The 22,931-nt window shown below is 38.5% G+C and overlaps 1 protein-coding gene across 1 annotated transcript in view; it reads left to right on the top strand.

The window, feature by feature from the left end:
• Positions 1–18,514, top strand: part of si:dkey-215k6.1 (transmembrane protein 132C) — a 158,113-nt gene extending 139,599 nt beyond the window's left edge. The window contains exons 6-15 of the mRNA XM_063898374.1: positions 3,451–3,656; positions 6,504–6,567; positions 6,868–6,999; positions 7,331–7,408; positions 11,522–11,584; positions 11,676–11,804; positions 14,025–14,153; positions 14,347–14,646; positions 15,014–15,288; positions 15,438–18,514. Of these exons, the coding sequence (XP_063754444.1) occupies positions 3,451–3,656; positions 6,504–6,567; positions 6,868–6,999; positions 7,331–7,408; positions 11,522–11,584; positions 11,676–11,804; positions 14,025–14,153; positions 14,347–14,646; positions 15,014–15,288; positions 15,438–16,065 (2,004 nt within the window). The 3' untranslated portion in view covers positions 16,066–18,514. The remainder of the gene's footprint in view (positions 1–3,450; positions 3,657–6,503; positions 6,568–6,867; positions 7,000–7,330; positions 7,409–11,521; positions 11,585–11,675; positions 11,805–14,024; positions 14,154–14,346; positions 14,647–15,013; positions 15,289–15,437) is intronic.
• Positions 18,515–22,931: the final 4,417 nt, after the last annotated feature.

The following is a 22,931-nucleotide window of genomic DNA, read 5'->3' as shown; positions in this document are numbered from 1 at the left end:
AAAACTGACAGAAGAGACAGAGGAAACGGTTTCGTTCTTATGTACAATATATTAACCTCTTTTGGGATCAAACGGTTTCATAAGGAAGCCAGACAAAATGTTACACCATAAAGAGTATGTGTCTGTTCTATTGGTTTATGTTTACCAGAGAAAGTCTGAGCCTGCTCGCAATATGCAGCCAGAACCTGATGTGAAACCTAAAGTTAATATTGTTAAACCTGTTAATAAAAGTTAGACCTCTCCTTTTACATATTTAATTATTTTATACTTACTCAAATGTTAGAATGTGTTCAAATGTAAAGCAAGTATCCCTTATTTTGTGTGGGAAAGCTGCCATAACAATTCTGCTTTTCCATCAGGTAAAACCACCAAATGATCAGATATACACCTCTCATGTTTAAGGTTCTATATACAAAGCAGCAAAACACTTTCAACTGTAAGTAAATAAGGTTGAAATAAAACGTTGCCAGCTCAAATTGCTCTTGGGGAAATGAAGGCTTTGGGAAGTTATCAAGAATGGAACACATTCTATGTTTTTTGAAGCCCCCTGGTATGAATGTGTATGGCTATATGAATGTGAAAAAGGATGTTGCTGAAAGAGAGCATACTGTACACACAAGGGAACTCTATCCCAGCTAAATGAATGTAAGAATAATACATGTATACATTTAAAAACACAACAGTAGATTGAAGCAGGACTGAGGGGAAGGAAATGCTAAGCCTGTACGTTTGTTGGAAATAGTAGTTTTGCAAATAAGGGTGGAAAAAACATTGAAATGGGAAGCAGTTACACTTTGTGAGAAAAGATAGAGAAAATCTGACAAAAGGAGTGTTGCATGAAAGGCTAATAATGATAGTGGAAAGGGTGGGAGAAAAGAAGGCATTGTGCAGGATAAGTGTAGCATGGAGAAATGAAAGATTAAAAAGGGAAGGAGAAGTTATATACATGCCAGAAAATAAATTACAGAAATAAAAGATTCAGGAAAGATGAGGGGGAGGAACTGAAAGAGAGAGAGAAAATACATTACATTTATTGAACACAGTTTGGTAGTTTTTTCATTATTTATTTTTCATTGAATATGTGTGTGATTATAGTCATTTATCTTTATATTATTATTTTTACTATTTAAGTGTGTACTTAAAAGGATCAAGTTTGTAAAAGAATAATTCTTAGCACAAAATATTAAGATAATATACAGCCGCGGAAAAGAGCCCACATCATTATCACTATCTGTTGTTTAATTTTTTTAGGTACGTCTTTTGAGTTAAATGATTATTATTATTTTTGTATTATTGTATTCTATAAACTACTGGCAAAAATTGAAGTGGTTTCTTAATTTTTTCCACGGCTGTATGTATTGATAGATTATGCAGGCTACTTTTTATAATCAATAAAGTATAACGACTATACTCCTCGCTATATTCCTATGTTAATGAGTATTTATTTTCCATTGTTGTGAAAATATGTGGGAGGATTGTCCAAAAGGTTTCATCTCAATCAGTCACACAGTCAGACAAGCAAACAGGATAAAAATGAAGCCGAGTTATATCCTGGCTTTTCCGTTGTTTTGCCTGTCAGATTGTCTTTCAGGGTGCTCCACTTGATAAACAGGCATAACAATCCATTGTCTGCACAAATGCGTTGCACTTCAGTATCAATTTACTTTGTATAACAACTAGATGTCTGCATTTTCATAATTATGAAAATAAACATGGTGCTGTTAAAAAGGATTCTTTTTATTCATATGAACAAGACATTTACAATTTGAAATGAAAAACAAGAGATGAACAAAATAAAGGTTGTACACTCAAACTGTTATATTCCACTTTTTTTAATGATTATCTTCTTTTTTAACACAGCATGCTTGGGTAGTTTCAAATTTAAGACAATAAATAATTATTCATTTTGATTTCTGGTGTCCTTTTTGTGTCTGACAAACTGCATTTGAGCAGGCACTATGTGCACATGAACTGTGAAAATATCTGTTTGTAGTCTGGAAAAATCTCACCGTCTTCATTAAAGGTCTCCTATTAAGCTATATTTGAACAGTATATTGTAGGGCCATATCTATACAAGTGTTTTGCTCAAAATACCAAACAGATCACCCATTGTAGCATGCCTGAAATCCCTCTATTCCAGCCCTGTTCCTGAAGTGCTGATTCTGTGACTGTCACTTTAAATTTGAGCTGAGCTGAAGCTGGCCACGCCCCTTTGGAGCACATGCAGTTCTCTGTCTAAAGAGAGAAGTTTCTAATGGAGAAACTCAGCTAAATGCTGCCGTGATTAAACCCGATATGATGTTCCAAACCACATCAAACATTATTTCTGAAACTCTTGTTTTGTCAGTGTTTACCACTAAACAGTGACATTATATGTATTATATATAGAACAACTTTACTAGAACCCTCCTGCGGAAATCCTGCTGAATACACAGAGACACAGAGCTGCGCGAGCCTCGAGGGGATTTAGCTTGCAACTATTTTGGTTATGACATCATATCGGCTGAAAATCTGTATTCTGCTCGTTCGTCCCCTCGTTTTTAGAGATGTGGATAAGGAGGAAAAGAGAGAGGGTTGTATTTTCTGACACTTTTTGAGTCTCCTTACACACCCGGGACACATAGTTATGTATAAAAGACAGCAAAAAGTGCATTTTGCATAATAGGGGACCTTTAAACAACGACAGTGCAAAAAAAAAAAGGAGAAGAGATGATTTCCACCTGTATAGTGGGTTGGGTTCAACAGGGTTAATTGATCTGATGTAACTTTAAATATTCCCTTTTGAATCTGTATAATTACTGTTTACATGAGACCACAGTTTGGATGAATAATGGGCTGTAATATATATCAGTGTTGACATATGTAACACTATAATGTTTCGTAATTATTAATTTTTTGGCCTCTTAATATTTTAAATCTCAACACCTCCTAGATCCATTTGTACACAGTTTAAAATGCAGTACAAAGGTTGGCAGTATTCTTGTGTGTGTGTGTTAAAAGCAATTATACTAATGGCTTAAAACGATGTGATTTACTGTTTTTTAAACGCTGCACATTTCAAACATTGCTTTAGATTGGTGGAGGTCACATAAGCTCCCTGGGTAATCACAAACCGAAAATGCCACCGTCGTGGCACAAAGGAGCTCCAGAGGCTTGTTATTAACCTTTCTTTCTAGAGCACTTGGCAAAACAGTGTTCCAAAGTGCTTTACACAATGAATAAAATTGTAAGCAATCAGTGACACAATATCTTTTTGGCTGCAAGAGCATGAGTGTTCTGTTGAAAACTTGCTCTAGTCTGTGCTCAAGGAATACAAAACAGGACTGTATCTGTTTCAGAGGGAAGCACAAAATTAAGTCTGTGTGACGTCACATTGGAACATCAGACTCGGCGTTCCCGGTGTCCCAAACTAAACCCAACTCTCTACTTTTCATCTTGTCCTCTTCTCAGGTTTCCGCCAACTGTGACCAGGTTTTGGTGAACGGTAAAGAAATGCGCGGTCGGCAGTCGCTGGCGGTCAACTTTACCTACCTGCACCTGTCTGCTCAGCTGCAGCTCACCGTGTGGGTGCCCAAGCTCCCTCTGCAGATAGACGTGTCGGACACTGAGCTGAGCCAGGTCAAAGGCTGGAGGGTACCCATCATCACTAACAAGAGGTTAATGACCTTTATGACCTTAAAGGGCCAGTGTTTTATTTTGAGGAATCTATTAAGAAGATAAGGGTTTAATATCAGGATAGAAAGCTGCTGTGAAGGACGCCAGAGGAAGAATATACAAAGAATAGTCATATCGAGAAATATCTGTGGTTCTTACATTAATGGCGTTTCTATCTAGCTTAGCAACATTTCAACTGACAGTTAAGTTGGCCTTCCCATTTGGAACACCATAAATATCTTTGCTTCACTTTTGTAGAGAAGGGGAAAGTGTCTTTTATTAATACTTAGTCAATGGGTTGGAAGTCTATCATTTATATTTCCAACAGCTACTGGCAGTCTTCAAAGGAGCCCAAACAATATACGTTTTTAAGGCCAATACCATTTTCTCTAATTCAGAGCTACAAAAGCATGTTTAAGTTTGTGTGGCCCGAGGTCCAAAGGGATATTATACTCTTAGAAATCCATTTTTATTTGCTTTATGGTGGAAAAACACATTTTTGGCATTCAGTTGTTACTTGCCTGCTGATATATGCTAATAAATATGCAATAGACTAATATCGTGTAATATATCGTCTAAGCTGATTTATTTGTCTTGCTGAAGAGCTGGTAACATTATAAATATGAGAAATATGATCTTATCTGATTTTCTCTAGCTTTGTGGATGTTGAAGTGTTCTTTAATAAACCTATAGGAACACTAGTCCACAACTAGATCCAAGGCCACACCAAAGCATTCACCTGTAACATTATAACAAATAATACAAACGTCTAGATCTGCATTTTTAAAAAACTTTTACAGCAAGGTTATTGAATTCTATAGGAGTTGTACTTATAATATAAAGTCTGAGATGTGTAAGAGCAGAAACCAACATAAAATCATCACATATACTCTGAACTTTAACTACAGCTATTGGTCCATGCACTTGTTCTGCTTGAAAGAAGACAAAGCGTATTGTTTCTTCAACAAAAGGTAGACACAGTTCAGCGTGTGACATAAACTTTTTTTTTTAAAAGAATAGAAAGAGAATATATGAGTCAGTGTTGCATGTCATTTTGTGTGTGTGTGTGTTTCTTTTTTCGACTGAGAGGGAAAATAAGGAATAAACGAAGGCAATGCTTGAATGTGAGTGTCCTTTATCTTGCTGTGTGTGTGCATGTGTGCGTGTGTGATATAGTGCTTATTGAATGGAGCAGTTGAGAGCACATATCGTTCCAGCCAGTCTATAATTTCATATGAGGTCAAGGCCTGTCTGGCTATACTGATGACAACTATTATGGCTTTAGCATCATTGCCCTGAATGAGGCATCAGTCATTTAAACGGACACACACACACACGCACACACTCTCTGCAAAAGGTAGACAATGCAAGTGGGTGGATCAGCTACATGATGTTGGTGTGTGTGTGTGGGGGGCCAACTCAGCTTCCAACTCAGTTTCCTGAACTCAAATTCAGCGTCACATTGGGGAAACTTGAGGCTCAGATTTGAATAACAGCACACTTAATAACGTGTAGCAAACAATCAGTTGAACATCAGCTTAAATATGCATGTGCACTTTCTTTCCACGTTTATAAAGAACATGGTATGTGTTTCTTCTCTGTCTACATATATGCCTACCTGCCTCTATTCTCAATGTGTGTATTTCTGTGTGTGTTCTTTGAGCGTGTGTATGCCTGTGTGTTGTTTTTATTCCCCGTCCTTCCATTCTGTTATGCTGGACCTATTTTTCAATTTCGCCCATTCTGCTCAGCTAGCCACCAACCCGTGTAGACACACATGGACGCACACACACGTGCACGCGCACGCGCACGCGCGTGCACACACACACACAAACATTTTACCTCCCCTTACTACTAACAATTCACCTTCTTTTTTTTCAGCTTGTTCCAAGAAACTCCCACAATAAGGACAAGCTCATATTAAGTGTATTTGTAAAGTATAGGTAAAATAAATTGTATATTATACTATATATATTCCAACAGATACTAACGGCTAAGAAAAAGCAAACCTGTCTCCAGTTATCGAGTTAGCGGGAACACAAATTTAATACATTTTTGCTGATGAAAAGGTCAAACAGAAATCCAATGCTTGTCCCAAACATATCCAATGTAGGGGAGGTGAAAGCACTGAAGCAACAAGCAGTATTTTAGGATTCAAAGCCCTGGGAAAGAGTGAAAGAAAACACAACTCAACTCTCAACCACCCGGTATAGAAAAATGTTTTTCAAATTTCAAACTTGTTCTGCTTAAAGAAGCCTTTTCAGTTATAAACCCTAACCAAAAACGGTTTCATTGCTGTGTTTACACCACATAGTGTACACTTACTGTTGGAAAGACTCCGGCCCTTTTCAACCTTCTCATCATTCAACACTTTCCAGTCAGTCCATAAATAAAACACCTCCCTGATGGTTGCCTTGTGATCATGCCTTTAAACATAAAGAACATTTACAGCAGCTTCAGTACAGATGTTGAGAAGTCCCATTTTAGACATTACAATTGAAATGGTGACCTGGGGATCCATTAGCAAGAGAAATGGAACTTCAGCTTGGAGAAGTTACAATGGTTAATGAAACTCTTCTGCAGACATTATTACCAAAGAATAAAGCAGAAGTGCAGTTATAGTTCAAGTGAAAGAAGTTTAGGGACACTCTAACACATTCACATTGTACAACTACAGGGTTTTAAAAATGTAACAGCTAGATTAAAATGTGTCTCTTGTTTGCAACCTGAAACTGGGATTATAAAGTACCTGAAGCTGAGTTTATAAAAACGCCATTTAATTACCAAAAAATCTGACCCTCTCTTCTCTCATTCTCTCTCTGTCATATTTATATCTATTTTCTCCTAAGGCCTACCAGAGACAGCGAAGATGATGAGGATGATGAGAGAAAGGGCAAAGGCTGCACCCTACAGGTAATATTTAATTGGTTACATGACACACAAAGAGTTTTTTTAATCTTTTTCTACCAAGTCATTATCCCTGAGAGACGCTGAGAGCTGTTTTACCACATACCAAGTATAAAATGTGACTGACTTGGTGTACTCTAATGCTTAGCTGTGGTTGGTTTAAGATACTGGGCTTTATTATTGTGTCATTTATTTCTATTCAATTCAATTCTTACACCTTGTTAACGCACAGCTAACACGTTGTAAGAAGAGTCCTTTTTGAAGTTAGGGATTATAGTCTAATATTAACTTTCTCTTGACTTTCAGTACCAGTACGCCTTGGTGCGGGTCCTCACTCATTTTGTCGCAGAACCCTCTGATCCCGGAGGTGAGATGGTGTACATGTTGGGTGCGGACTGGCAAGCTGATATTACTCATTTGGTCTTCGATCAGCTAAAGGTAATGTCACAAAAACGTACAAATACCAAATCTTCCTTATAGGAATAGGTCAACCATTGTTGAAACAGTACTTAGTTGCTTTCCAAGAGGCAGATGAGAAAATTAATACCACTTTCATATCTAAGATATATCATTTTCCTCAAGAAAGTTATGTGATAAAAGGTATATTATTAAAAAATGTTGGCCTTAACTGTAACTCTTCCTTCTTTTGCGTATTGAATAAAAGCAAAAACTGCATGTAAAACAAATCCTAGATGAATGCATTGCAAAGCCTCATAGTTATTAATGGACAAGTTGTTTAACTTGTGGTGGCTGTTTCTGTGATCCACAGGTAGAAGATCCTCGCATTGCCAGATTGGTAGATGGAAGAATCTTGATCGGGAGGGATCTGGGAATTTCCACTATACAGGTGGTTACCCTCTGTTCCACTCTCATGACTAAACGTGTGTCTGTTCCATCTCACTTTATCTTTTAAAATGATGTGGCATTATCATCCCAGACAACTACCGGTTCTCCTTACTGAAGCTGTGTATATTCACCTTCTTATCTCAAACTAAGAACTATAAAATGAAATAGCCCAACACTTCATGAAAAAGAATCTTCATGTGGTTTCAAAGTTTGATCCGTCTTCTAATTAAAAGGTTTAGAAAATAGACGGATTCTGATGTCCCATTAATGTAATATAAAGCACCCAATTATCAGTGCTTGAATGTGCATTTTAAGGATTTAGGAAACCCATTCAACATCCAAAATGCATGCATCACATTTTGGAAAACAGTTCCAGAGAAAGACGGTTGGAAACGAGAATATATGAAGGTGTAAAATGGCTCGTCACATTACAGTCATAAGCCCCCCAGAAATGAAAATACTATCTTTCTTCCTCTCCTCTTCCTCTCTTGCAGTTATAAGCTGTGCCTGCTAGCTTGTTACACAATTAGCCACAATTAACTGTCAGATTTGGCCTTAGCATCTCAGTGTGATGTTCAGCAATTACACACACACACAAGCGCACTTGCTGAATTCCAATAAGTCGGCCCATTGTAACTGAATGTGACAGTGGAGGACAGTCCTGTGGCTTACTGTCTAACATTACTGCTTTACTCTTAGATATCTGAGCTGAGGGAAAAACCAAAATGTGTCACAGTCATTTTCATATTTTGTTATGCTCTCCTAATTTGTATAATCTCTATCTTTCATGTTACAATATATAAACTGTATTTGTATGATTTAGGATGTCACTCTAAGTGCTAACATTTGCATGATTGCTCTTAAGAGTGTGTTGTGCATCTACAGTGGGGCAAAAAAGTATTTAGTCAGCCACCAATTGTGCAAGTTCTCCCATTTAAAAAGATGAGAGAGGCCTGTAACTTTCATCATAGGTATACCTCAACTATGAGAGACAGAATGAGAAAAGAAAATCCAGGAAATCCCATTGTAGGATTTTTAAAGAATTAATTGGTAAATTCCTCGGTAAAATAAGTATTTGGTCACCTACAAACAAGCAAGATTTCTGGCTCTCACAGACCTGTAACTTCTTCTTTAAGAGGCTCCTCTGTCCTCCACTCGTTACCTGTATTAATGGCACCTTTTTGAACTCGTTATCAGTATAAAAGACACCTGTCCACAACCTCAAACAGTCATACTCCAAACTCCACTATGGCCAAGACCAAAGAGCTGTCAAAGGAGACCAGAGACAAAATTGTAGACCTGCACCAGGCTGGGAAAACTGAATCTGCAATAGGTAAGCAGCTTGGTGTGAAGAAATCAACTGTGGGAGCAATTATTAGAAAATGGAAGACATACAAGACCACTGCTAATCTCCCTCGATCTGGGGCTCCACGCAAGATCTCACCCCGTGGGGTCAAAATGATCACAAGAACGGTGAGCAAAAATCCCAGAACCACACGGGGGGACCTAGTGAATGACCTGCAGAGAGCTGGGACCAAAGTAACAGAGGCTACCATCAGTAACACACTACGCCGCCAGGGACTTAAATCCTGCAGTTCCAGACGTGTCCCCCTGCTTAAGCCAGTACATGTCCAGGCCCGTCTGGAGTTTGCTAGAGGGCATGTGGATGATCCAGAAGAGGATTGGGAGAATGTCATATGGTCAGATGAAACCAAAATAGAACTTTTTGGTAAAAACTCAAGTCGTCGTGTTTGGAGGAGAAAGAATGCAGAGTAGCATCCAAAGAACACCATACCTACTGTGAAGCATGGGGGTGGAGACATCATGCTTTGGGGCTGTTTTTCTGCAAAGGGACCAGGACGACTGATCCGTGTAAAGGAAAGAATGAATGGGGCCATGTATCGTGAGATTTTGAGTGAAAACCTCCTTCCATCAGCAAGGGCACTGAAGATGAAGCGTGGCTGGGTCTTTCAGCATGACAATGATCCCAAACACACCGCCAGGTTAACAAAGGAGTGGCTTCGTTAAGAAGCATTTCAAGGTCCTGGAGTGGCCTAGCCAGTCTCCAGATCTCAACCCCATAGAAAATCTTTGGAGGGAGTTGTAAGTCCGTGTTGCCCAGCGACAGCCCCAAAACATCACTGCTTTAGAGGAGATCTGCATGGAGGAATGGGCCAAAATACCAGCAACAGTGTGTGGAAACCTTGTGAAGACTTACAGAAAACGTTTGACCTCTGTCACTGCCAACAAAGGGTATATAACAAAGTATTGAGATGAACTTTTGTTATTGACCAAATACTTATTTTCCACAATCATTTGAAAATAAATTCTTTAAAAATCCTACAATGGGATTTTCTGGATTTTCTTTTCTCATTCTGTCTCTCATAGTTGAGGTATACCTATGATAAAAATACAGGCCTCTCTCATCTTTTTAAATGGGAGAACTTGCACAATTGGTGACTGACTAAATACTTTTTTGCCCCACTGTATCTAGATATGTCTTGGGGATTTTGGGGAACAGCTGAGTGTGTGTTCCCATCCATCTCAATGGGATCTGCTGCATGCATGCAGACACACTCACACACACACACACACACACACACACACACACACACACACACACACACACACACACACACACACACACACACACACACACTGATGCACGCATACAGACAGCTGTGCTCTGTTTGGGATCCAGGAAAGAGAATTTACCCAGCATTCCCATTGAGATGCCAGAGTCGACAGCCGTCATTTGATAGTTTGACATTTCAATTTTACCCCCCAGCTTCGTCTCTCAGAGTTTCGCCTCTTCCCAACCTCAAAGTCTCTCCCTTCTTTCTCCCCCTCCAGTCTCTCTTTCTCGCCCTCTTATTCTCTGCCTGTCTTGAAGAGCAATCCCACAGCTGTCAATCATTGCATTTTGTTAGCTCGCTGAGGGTGGGATTGAGTTTGACGCCCCGACACGTCTCTCAGAGATTTTCTTTGTACACCAATCAGATCTGCCTGTCCTCCTGTCGCCGGGCGGAGTAGCACACTACAGCACAGGGCTCCTAATCTCTATCACAGTCTGTCTGCTGGTCCCTCTCTACATCATCTGTAGCCCAATCTCTTCTGTGCTCCTTCTTTCTGCCCTCTTTCAGTTTCTGTCCTCCTCTATTTGTCATTGTCTCTCTCTCTCTGACACCTACTCCATTTCTTGTTCTCGAGTTTGCTACCAGTGTCTCGCTTACACTCTCTCTCTGTTGTTTGTTCATTCACTCACTTTTCAGTTCTTTAGTTTTGGCCTTGTGTTTTGTTTATGCTAAATTGTGTTGGATGCTGACATTGAAGCACAGCTGGCAGGCAGACACGAACACTGTGTGTGTGTGTGTGTGTGTGTGTGTGTGTGTGTGTGTGTGTGTGTGTGTGTATGTGTATGTGTATGTGTGTGTGTGTGTGTGTGTGTGTGTGTGTGTGTGTGTGTGTGCGCGCGCGCGCGCGCGCGCATGCGCACTACTTGCCGTGTGTTACATTTTGTCAGAGATGTGATAAAGACACAGTCTTTCTGAAAGATATTTTTCTTTCAACAAAGTAATGACAGCTTTCACAGGACTTTGTGTTTTATGAGTCTTTTAGTTTCCTAGCTTAAACATATACTACCATGTGGCCACAAGCACTGCGGTTCCATTTAATTTAAGGTAATATTCACTGAAACACAAACAAAATCTCTTCAAACGTACCTTTCTGCTGTACCGTCTGTCAGAGTTTTCCTTATTTGTACTTCCTAATTTCTTATACTTCATTTACCATGATTAACTGGGACTTATCCTGACCATTGTTATAATTTTGAAAACTTTTTCAGAAACAAGCTTGCATTCCATCACTCGATCAATCGACCCGCTTGTCAGTAATTTGAAGTACTTTGATTTTGAAGCTGGTGAGCTTGTGTATTGTTTAGGACTTTTACTGGAGCAGACACTTGATGTTAGAGAAATAAGGAATAACATTTAGCTCAAAAGCTTTTTACAAATTCAATTGTTGCCAAAATAGCTTTTGTGTGTCTATAAAGGCCAAATACGATAAATGAATTTCTTTTTACAACCAATCACCTTTTTGTGACCTTTGGTTCCAGGTTATTTCCCCACTGTCTGATTCTATCCTGGCAGAGAAGACGGTGACTGTGTTGGATGACAAGGTAAAACAGATTTTGTAAAATTGTTTTATGTATTTAAAATGTTAGTCTCTTTTATCGGTATGTTTTAAGATATTCTCTTTTTTATTTCTAGGTGACCATCACTGACCTGGGTGTCCAGCTGGTCTCATCTCTGTCCATCAGTATGACAGCAAGTCCTGGAAATTACCAGGCTATACAGCTTACAACTACAGCAACAGACCTGCTACACACACCTAAACAGGTAGGAGATGTGCACAAACAAACACATGCAGACACACACACACACACACACACACTCTGATGGACTACATCTTAAGCTGTTTCCATCTACAGTAATTCCCCTGAGGTTGTAATCATGGAAGTTAAACAATAATTCTGTGCTGCGAACATAACTGGTATCTCTCCCTTGATCAGTTTCTAATTAGGAGTGTGTTAACCTACAGGCTATAGCACTACTTAGCTACAGTTACAACCACCATAAGTTATACAATAAATACTCTCTATTCTTAGCTAGGATCACATGAAGGTATTTCCTTTTTTTGACAATGCACAATTGTATTCACAAATGACATTTGTTTTGTTTATATTTGGCAACAAAATAAAAATGATAAATTAACATTTTGTATCTGCTTTTGATCCCTTACTCAATGCATAACCACACAATATCTATAGGAAATCCTCAAAAATAAACAGGCTCACCCACAGGCTTACTGCATATTGTTAAAGGCCATCTATTTCTGTAAAACTATTCACATTATAGGGATATTTTATTTGATTATCCCTCACATCGTCTTTCCCCTCCCTACCTTACCTTTTCCATTATTCCTTCTTTCCTTTTTTAGTTTTTTATCAAACAATACCCCACATTCCAATTTATATCCATGGGCTAATTGGATAAAAAGCAGCAAATTACGATGAAATTACAGATCTGATATTGCCTTTTATTCAAACATTAATCTGTTTTTTTCTTTTCCAATCCGTCTGTTTTTATCTTCATCATTCACCATTACCTGTGGAAAGATGAGGTGACTATGCAGAGGGAAAGTAAGGAGAAGGGGAGAATAGGGTGAAAAGAAATAAAAAAACAGGATAGCAGGGGGAACGAGAATTACAATTTAATTTGAAAATGCGTTGTTCCTAACGTTGGAGCTTAATTACTTTTGTAGGGAGGTTTGGTTACTTCATACCTACACATTCTTTTTTTCTTTTCTGATTAAAGGAAGGAAAGGGTTTTATCAAGGGAAATTAGTCAGACAGGATCAGACAAGGAGAGAAAAATATATTCTCTGATTTACTACAATTTATGGTTTAGCTTCTGCTAGAAGAAGGCTGTTGACGAAAACATTTTTTTTCATCTTCCAAATATTTGTTCACATTGTTATAAAAGAGATAGAGAGTGGAGAAAGACACACTAACAACGGCAGATCTTTTTCTTTTTTTACTGTGCACAGATGGAAATGGTTACGTTCACATTCTCAATGCGATCTTCTTGTTTGTGTGTGTGCTGTGTGAATCAGAATCAGAATCCCTTTATTCGTCCCACAGAGGGGACATTTTAATTTGTTACGGCAAAAAAGAGCCACAGACAGCTTAATGTTATAAAAACATACAAAAAATTACAGAGACCTAAAAATAGACCTCAGAAACCATTCTGAGGTGTAGCAGCCAGGTAAATATTGCAAAGTTAATTAACTGTATTCTGTATATACATCTATATATGTTGCACATAAGATCGCACCTGGTGTGGGGTGTTATAGTCTTTGTTGTTATGTGGGGTTCTGCCGGGTGCCAGGATGGTTGTACAGTCTAACCGCTGCAGGAAGGGAGGACCTGCGGTATCTCTCCGTGAGACACCAGAGGTGCAGCAGCCGGCCCTGAAGGAGCTGCACAGTGCGGACAGTGTGTCCTGGAGGGGGTGGGAAACATTGTCCAGAATGAGTGAATGGGAGTGTAGGTGTCTCTGTTGCTTCCACCAAGGAGTAATAACATGCTTGCATTGCAATAGCAACATAAACAACTGAACTATTAAACAAAATAAAAAGATCACACTGTCAAGCTACCAATAAAAGCGTTTGTGATACACGTGTTGCGTTGGAACGGTTTATAGCTCTTTTGAAAATCAAGTTGGTAATGGAGTTAGGGTGTACATGTAAATAGTGACAGAATCACCTGCCTCCAAGAAATACTAAGACACATACAGTACAGTATGTAGCTCTTTAACTGCTAAATGCTTATCAAGCTATTTGTATACTTTGTCTGTTTGTCATTTGAGGTACCACTCATTGACCCTTTAGAAAAATGGTCCATCCCTTAACAATACTTTATTTATTGCCTTTCGAAAATTTGAATAGGACCTCTTTTCATAGCTCATCATTGTCCAGTCAAGGGCCATTAAAGATCCCAAGTCCAAAACCCTGTTAATAAAATATCTGTTATAAGACGTATGTGATGTATCTTTCAGGAAGCAGCGATCAGTTCCTGGATCCAGTACAGTGACGGTTCAGTGACTCCTCTTGACGTCTATGACCCCAAAGACTTTCTTCTCTCGGCTGTGTCATTGGATGAGAGTATCATCTCGATAACCAATCAGGTATGAGCCGTTAGAAGTTTTCTATTTGACTAATAGTTCAAAGATGTGTAAAATGTGGCAGAAACAAAAAGCATTGGAAGTTTGAGTGGTGGATAACTTCAGTAAATACTTTGCCGATAAATGACAAAAGTGACATGATGTTGTCCAAAGAAGTGTATCTGTCTACCTTAACATCGATTAATTTCTCTGATAGGAACAACACTGGCCTATTGTGGTGGCAGAGGGCGAGGGACAGGGAACCCTGGTTCGTGTAGAGATGGTCATCTCTGAGACCTGTCAGAAGTCCAAAAGAAAGAGTGTGCTGGCATCTGGAGTTGGCAATGTGGTAGTGAAGTTTGGAGCAAAAAGTGAAGAAAGGGGTGTGATGGGTAAAGGTGGACAGGACGACGGAGCAGGGACCGACAACAGCACCAGTGAGCACCAAGCAAAGGATGGAGGAGAGTGGAAGTCAAACAGTGCAGCTGTGGATCGAGAGGAAGGAGCAATGAGGAAGGTGGGGGTTAAAAAAAGCACTCAGTACAGTATGTAATTTGCTGCACCAGTACTAAATAGTAGACATAATTATTAGTAAAATGTCAATCTCAAATTTCACTAGTAGATAAACATATACAACTTTTCACTCCATTATGTTTAATTCTAAACTATCCTAATGTTGTTGAATGCAAATTATCTACACTTGTTAAATATTGCTAATAAAATATGTATATGCATAAATATTGTAACAAAACAAACCAATGTAAAATGTAACGAATAAAGCCTAACCCTGCGATTGACATCATGATGAACAATTAAACTAGGAATACTTATTTTTCTTAAATACTGTATGTGTTTAACTGTTCATGCTAATCTCTGTTAATCAGGTTAGCACAACCACCAAGAGCACAGTAACTCACCGTGCTTCAGGTGGTAAAGCTGCCAGTGGAGGCAGCAGCAGCAGCCGGGGTGGGGGTCCCAGCCAAGCCGGGGACTACAGTAGCTACCCAGCACAGGTGGAGGTACCAGGCACTGTAGATAGTGAGCTGACTCAGACAACGAGAGGACTGTCGGACCTAGAGATTGGAATGTATGCGCTTCTGGGTGTATTCTGTCTGGCAATACTGGTCTTCCTCATCAACTGTGTCAGCTTTGCATTCAGGTAAAACATTGCGATAAACACTAAAAGCAGATAAATGGTGGTGATGGTAGATAAAGACACAAGGCATTCACAGTCACATTTAAGAGATCTCAGTGGGTGGGTTCTACTTAAGCTTCACCCTTTGATTAATTTGTATCATTCATCTGCAGATACCGTCACAAGCAGGTCCCTGTGCTGGAGGCGGGAGACAACATGAACCACGCCCATGACTGGGTGTGGCTTGGCAACGAGGCTGACCTTTTAGCTGACCACTCTGACCAATGCCAGGGCGGGCTGCATGACGAGTGCACAACTATCATTGACCGGAATGAGGGAGGATACGAGGAGAACAAATACCTCCTTAACGGGGCTGGCAACACCTTGATGATGGGCGTGGGCACAGGCATGGGAACCATTAGTGGAAGCGGTGGCACAGGGGGACATCGTGGCATCGCCCATGGACAAACCCTCCCCAGATCTGTTGCAGAACCACATCAGTGCCTTTCTGCAATCCCTACTAGTGGAAAAAATTCCACTTGCCAAGGGGAGCATCTGAATAATTCCCCCCGAGCCACGGCTGCAGCTGCGGTTGCAGCTGCCAAACGCAAACGCGTCCAGTTCACGTCTTTTGCCACCGTTCTGCCAAATGATAATTTGGGTGGGGGTGGCCCATACTCCAACTCTTCAGTCATGTTGACCAATGGTAGTGAAGATGACATAAAGTGGGTGTGCCAGGATATGGACCTGGGTCAGTCTGAAATCAGAACCTACATGGAGAGGCTACAAGACAATCTGTGACTGATGGGAAAGGGACTGAGAAATGAAGGGGCACAGGATGAGTGCAGAAGGCAGAGTATGGACAATGAGTACAATTCACCTGTAATGCCTTTGCAATGGATGAAGGGAGGGACAAAGGGAGGAATATGAGAACAGTAAATGAAACTCGAAGAGTTGCCAAGGGTTGAGTAGATTATTGAACGAACAGTGTAAGGGATGCATACTTTTATCTCCCCTTAGGCTATGGAAAGCATACTGTCATAACTTGCTTAAACTGACATCAATGGTAGCGAACAATAATAAACCTTACGATTTAATTTATACTCTATTATTTATTGTGAAAAATATTAGTGTACAAATCAATAATAAAGTTACCATTGGTTATGAGTGTTTATTTCCAGAATACCAGTAAACCATTGTGCTATACAGTAAATTCAGGGTATGTTATTGGACCATCATTATCATGCCACTATACATTTAGAACAAGGATGGTAAGAATATCATTTCTGGAGTATTTGTAATCACATGCATTGCCAGCATTGACTGTGGCTTTTGATTTATCATTTATAGATCTAGTTTGAATAATTAACTACCAAGTTTGCTAATAATGATTAGGATTATTGAAGAAAAGAGATACTTCCTGTTTGTTTTGGTTCTATTACATGACCCATTTACTTTTGGCATTGCTCATAAATGAAATGTATCATATAAAAATATATATATTCCAAGTACTCAACCATAACTACGGACACCTGTGGGGGCTGCCGTTCAGCATTGAATACAGGCCATCATGCTCTTTCCTCAAACAACAGAATGTTTCAAGAGTTGGATGATGATACGAAATACAAAAGACTGTTTCTCCCTTGGATCCAAGACAGAGGCATTTAAACCTGCACAATAACAAACAGGAAAGGACATTAGCCATATTTCAGGCGGACTTCCTGTTTCATGAAACCTTCCAGCCAATGATGGTTTTCTCCCTGTGTTCACAACCAATCGCATCATCCCCAGGCACCTCCCCTTGTCTTTGACCGGACAGCAGTAGAAACTTTTTGAACTGCAATATACAGTGAAATACTCTGTAAACTAAAGGGGGACTGACTGAGATGTCTCATACAAAAAAGAGGCTGCTTGGGCTTGCAAAGCCTGAGAACTCTTAATAATGATGAGCATTTAAAACAGAAACCAGGATTGCTACAAGATAAACCCTGTCCCTACATGGAGCTAACAGGATATAATGAATAACATTACAATACAAAGTGACACAAACAGTCACATTGATATTGGTTCATAAAACATGATTGTTTTGTTCAATATAATTATGTATTTTTTTCCTATTTTTCCTTTTTGATAAATAGTTTTTATTATCTTTTTCCATCAATTTGGAAGATATTAATTGTAGCTTTTTATTTCCAAGATTTATTACGATTTTAAGGATATATGATTATTTTTTCTCCTAAATATCTATTTATTTAAATTAAAATTTGAGAGGGTGAGGAGGGCAAAAAAAGCCCAAGGGCAAATATTCAACAGATCTGCTGGTGAATGATAGCACATTAAAAGAACAAGTGATAGGAAGGAGACAGAACAGGCAGAGGTTGCCTCACCTTCGTTAAGCTCAGGTGACGAGTCATAAAGAACTGACAATGAAAAAAGGAGAACTGTAAGATTATTAAGATTGCAATATTTATTTATAAATGTGTTACTGTTTTAAAGTACACTGTATGTTGTAGATAAATAAACATGCTTCAAAGTGTTCTTGTGAATAAGATTGCAGATCACTAGCCAACAACATGGTGATATTTTGTACATTTTACAGTGCAAATATGGTCCACAAAACTATCTACCACCACAATGTGAAAGTAATATTATTGGTTCTTTTTCTAATAATGTTCCTGTCTTTGTTTAAAATATTGAATGAGGTCTTGTTTGTGTACAGGAATCCGTTTACCTCTGTATTGAGATGTAAAAATGGAAGCAGATCGTGCAACAAGCCTGAAATTGCTTGAGGGTATTGTGTCCAAGAGATCCATTTTAGAAAGAAAAACCTAACCAAAATGTTAAGATATTTCCATCCAAAACAGTGGCTGAATCTGGACTACCACAGATATAAATATGTCTTTTTTCAATAATTTGTTTAACAAGGTAGATAATAAAAATGCACATAAAGTCACACAAATAATAAAGGACACAGCAATCAAAGGACGGAGATCTTGAATAGCCAGATACAGTAAGGAGCTGACTCCAAATGGGGGAACTACGTTGGCTGCACAGCCTTCACCAAAGCAATAGATATTTTGACTAATGATGGCAACTATACTGTATGTTCCAGAAATTACTGTATCTTGCCTACTCTAATGTAGCCACAAAACTGCTGTGATTGAGAGGATAAGTCAAACAGAAACAACGTTGATAGTCGCTGATGGTAGATGTGTAGCAATGCTTTCAATAAAAGAACCTTTTGACTCTTTACTAGACTTGTGAGTTTAATCATAATTCACAATGTGGGATGCTCATTCTACCTGTTGTATAATTTAAAAACGGTATGGATTTAGACTAGAAAATGGCTGTTTTGATCATTTTTGGTGTATACTGTATGCAGTTTTGTTTCATAGCAACGAAAGACAAACGTTCCATATGAAGCCATTGCTAAAATCTTCGCAATTTCCTGCATGCTTACTGAACTACTGCTGAACACTTTTCAGGAGAAAAACACAAACAGCAGCACAAACATTTGACTTCATGGTCATCTTTGGTTAGTTGGTTGCCAATGCGATTAGAGTAATATAGTAACCCATGCTAATTTGATTTAAAAATGATATTCAACAGTGAGCTTGGACGGATAGAAGTGTAGAAACAACAGCACAGCTGATTTACATTTTTTTACTTTTCACTTTTTTCTTGTCCTACATTATTATGTTCATATTTGACCAATTTTCTATAGAATTCTTTATTATAGGCTAATGGGCTGTTCATTCAACGCAAGTAAAAGTTAGTAAGGGTGTAGCAGTCAGGGAAAGGATTGGGCCTAATGTATTTGATTCTCTCAAATAACATTTACTCTTCAAATATTTATCATAATGCTACACAGGAACTCTGCATTCCATCCCAAATCTGATCAGGATACTTTTTAATGGGAGAATTTGGTTTTCTTTGTGTTCAGAGCCTGGTTATACACACTTATTAGGTTTTGTGTGAACAGAGGATCTCTTTTTTTTGGTGAGAGAAAACCACAAGACCTTGTTTTCAGAGGATCATTTTACATTATTAGACACTGTAGACCCCCCCCCCCCCCCCTAATTCAATCTTACTCTCCAGTGAAGTTAATAAATTACCTTAGAACCAAATGACTTCTGCATACAGTAACAGACAATATGCAATTAAACAATGCATATTGGACACTTCCTCTCGGGTGAAGCCAATTCACAGCAGTAGTTCAGCCAGCAAGCAGTAAATAAAAGAACCTCTACAATGGGGCTCTGTGCTGAAAACAATCAAACCACTGAAAAACAAATACATATTCTCAAAAGAACTGAGTTTAGTTGTTGTATAGTTACAGTGGGAGGTACACACGGGCAGCAGTTGAATGTGTTACAGGTAGAAAAGACGCCAGTGGACATGAAGCCTAAAGGTTTTTAGTTTGATTTGTTTTTCCTTTTGTTTTTCTGATTGTTTAAACATGTTTCATGGAGGCCAATTAAAACCCATAACGTAAAAGAGCCTGCTCCTTTGTCTTATTTAACTATTTTGATGTTTAATCTGTAAGAGTCAAAATTACAATTATTTTCAGCCTCCTGTCATGTTCAATTGTGGTGATGACATTACAGGACACAGCGAATGGTTAGGTAGAGTAGCTGGAACTCTAGAAGCTTCCTTACAATGACGTTTTTTTCGAAATATCAATGTAAAACAAATACAGTGATAAGAAATCACTTGTCTCTGTAAGTATGTATAAAACCTTACAAGAAAAAAAATAACATTATAACTTGGGGGCTTTTTTGGAATATGCATACTTGCTATCTATGTAGAAATAATTCATCTTATATACAGAACAAGCTATTTTAGCAATGCAAAGTACTGGATGCATGCCTTTAAGAAAACACTGAACAAAGTCGGTAGCTTTTGCTTTTTTATTCACACTCAATACAAAATAAGACCAAGATTTCCATTTCCTTTGTAAAAACATTTAGTATCTTACACAATGCCTGCCGGTTATGAGTCTCAAACTAAAATGGAAGGCATAAAGGCAACCATACAATGCAATTACTTTTCACCTGCCTCAGAAACGTACATGGTGGGAGCTGTGTTCATAATTGACTTTAGAGTTTCTCACCAATCACCAACTATTTTGATATTCTCAAATTTGTATTTTTATTTGGCTCACATAGCAGACATGGTATGTATGGTCACATTTGACTAATGAAGTGATTTCGTCTCAGGAGCACGGATCTATTGAGATCCCTTGCTAATTTTGTCTGCGCTCTAATCGCCAGGTTTCTGTAAGCTTCCGCTTGGAGGCCAAGTGGGAGTCTTGATGGTGGAGAGGCTTTTACACTAAAAGTTAATTAAGATAATGTTTTGTAGCCCACTGTATCACCACGAATAAGTATGACATTAGATATCCACGATATTTACATTTGATCTAAAGTGCCTCAATCTCCCTGTGGCATTCTGCCCACCATTTCACAAAATGTGTTCAGAAAAACTACACTGTTATGAAAAATACTTTTTGGAGGAGATGTTTTTCCCTAATCTGGACACAAGCCTTAACAGTTTTTGGGGTGTGATTAATGTCATCTTGAAACAATTATTAATAGAACTGCTATCTACAAAGACATGATACAGTCATGACGTGTTTTAAATAATTAGACATGATATAGTCAAATGTAGCTTGACTTAAGAGATATGGATATGAACGGTTTGCCCTGTTGGTAAGGAAATATGTGACAAGTTAGTTTAGACACAGAAACACAATCTATGCTGATGTGTGAAAACAGTATGTTGAATCTGTCAATCACAAATTACTCTTTTGATTTGACCAACTACATGGACAGGCCTGGGGACCACAGTTTGTAAGCAGAATCTTGTCTGCTCAAATAAAATGATCTCAAATAGCAAAGGAGAGATGTGTACAATACAGCCAAAGGCCATTCAAATGTTTGAATCTGTCGTTTGTATAGATATGTGGTCTGTTTTGCAAACTTTGTCATAAACTTGAGTATATTGCCAATGATCAACCAAACTTAACTTGTTTAAAACAAATTGTAAACAATTACATTTTGGAAAAAGATCATATTTGAGATCTGTCGTTTATATCGATAATGTGTATGTCAAAAACAGACACTTGTTGGTTTGTTTTATTGTGTTTCCTCAAATGAGTGAAATAGTTCCCCCTGGTTATGGCTGGTAACCATCATTAATTCGTGTGGTCAAAAATGGTATAGCATCTTTAACGTCAATGCAGACCAATTCATTCTCAGAAGTGAGGGACAACCTTGGGGACACCAGGTAAAGTTGATTAGCACATGTGGAGTATCACGATGTTTACAGTCACTCTGGTCGCGTGGCACTGCACATTTCGGGAAATGGTAAGGAAAAATCGACGAAAACTTCCAGGTAAAGTTTCGCTTACAGAAAGTGAAAGATTTTTTAAAACAAATTACCACGAAGGTCAGAAAAACAGTGAGAGCTAGCTTGTTTTCCAATGCAGCTAATGTCAGCTAACAGTGATGTTTAAGTAAAGAGAAGAGGATTTCTTGGACTAAATATTCCTAGCCATCACCACGACAAGTGCAGTGGGATTTGAATATGACAAGGAAGTGGACCACTTCATTTGACAGAGAGGAGAATTAACCTTTGACATCCAAACGTGAGTAAGACAATTTGTATGTCGGTCTCTGCTCGCTGTTTTCCTCCTGGCTGCGAATGCGTATTTAACCACCTGTATGAGAGACTCATTGGGGCTATGTTTTCATGCCCTTTTTCCACTGATTGTTGTGTTGTTGGTGTTGTTTTTGTTGTTGTTGTTTTGGTTGTTGCTACATTGACAAACAAGCTGAGGCTTCGGAAATGTAGACATTTCTCTTATTTTGCATTTATTGGTTGTGAAGTTGTTTGATGTGTGTGATTTGAGAATGAGCAAGGTCTGCTAGAAGAGAGATGCTGTTCATTGTACAGTGTTGAATGAGGAATCATTAGCATTATAATGAATGGTGTAGGTCTTGTTTTTGTATGATCATTATAACAGCCTTTCAAAATGGTTGTGTTTATAAGTGCATAAGGAAGTTGCATATGATATATTCAGTGTTTCTGTTTTTATATGAACTTACATTGATGTCTGAATTTCCTCCCAGAGTTTATTTTTTGCATCTAATGTGGTCTGTTGGATTTATCCACACCACATAACTACACATCTAAATATGTTAAATGTTGGTCAAATTGCTCATTATCCTCATTCATTTATACTTTAGTTCTTTAATTGACCTGTGCGACTTAGCTTTTGAACCAGATCACTGCTGAAATGGCAGCTTGCATCAGCGTTAATTCATTTCACCATGGTGTCAGAGGGTCTGACATTTATTTTGTCTAATGCTGGATATTTTTCACATTTTCAGGCTGCAGGAAAATCTTTCAAATGAAACCATCTGAAAAAGAGAAATGGCTCACACTGTCAATACTAAGGCCATAGTAAAAAGCCGAAAGGGTTGGGTCAACTGATTTTAAACTGACAAACTTGCACTGACAGCTCGAACAAGTCAGAACCACTACTGGGAAATTGTTATTTGCAAGCACCCAATCCGTATTTAGAAACTAAATAAATTTGAAAATATACTGGCTAGCAAAATGTGTGACTGAACTGTAAATTCATGTCTTGATATCAGAATAGA

The sequence above is a fragment of the Eleginops maclovinus genome, chromosome 12, assembly GCF_036324505.1.
Source record: "Eleginops maclovinus isolate JMC-PN-2008 ecotype Puerto Natales chromosome 12, JC_Emac_rtc_rv5, whole genome shotgun sequence".
NCBI lineage: Eukaryota > Metazoa > Chordata > Actinopteri > Perciformes > Eleginopidae > Eleginops > Eleginops maclovinus.
Note: the sequence above shows the minus strand (reverse complement) of the source record. Positions and strands in the feature narration are given on the sequence as shown.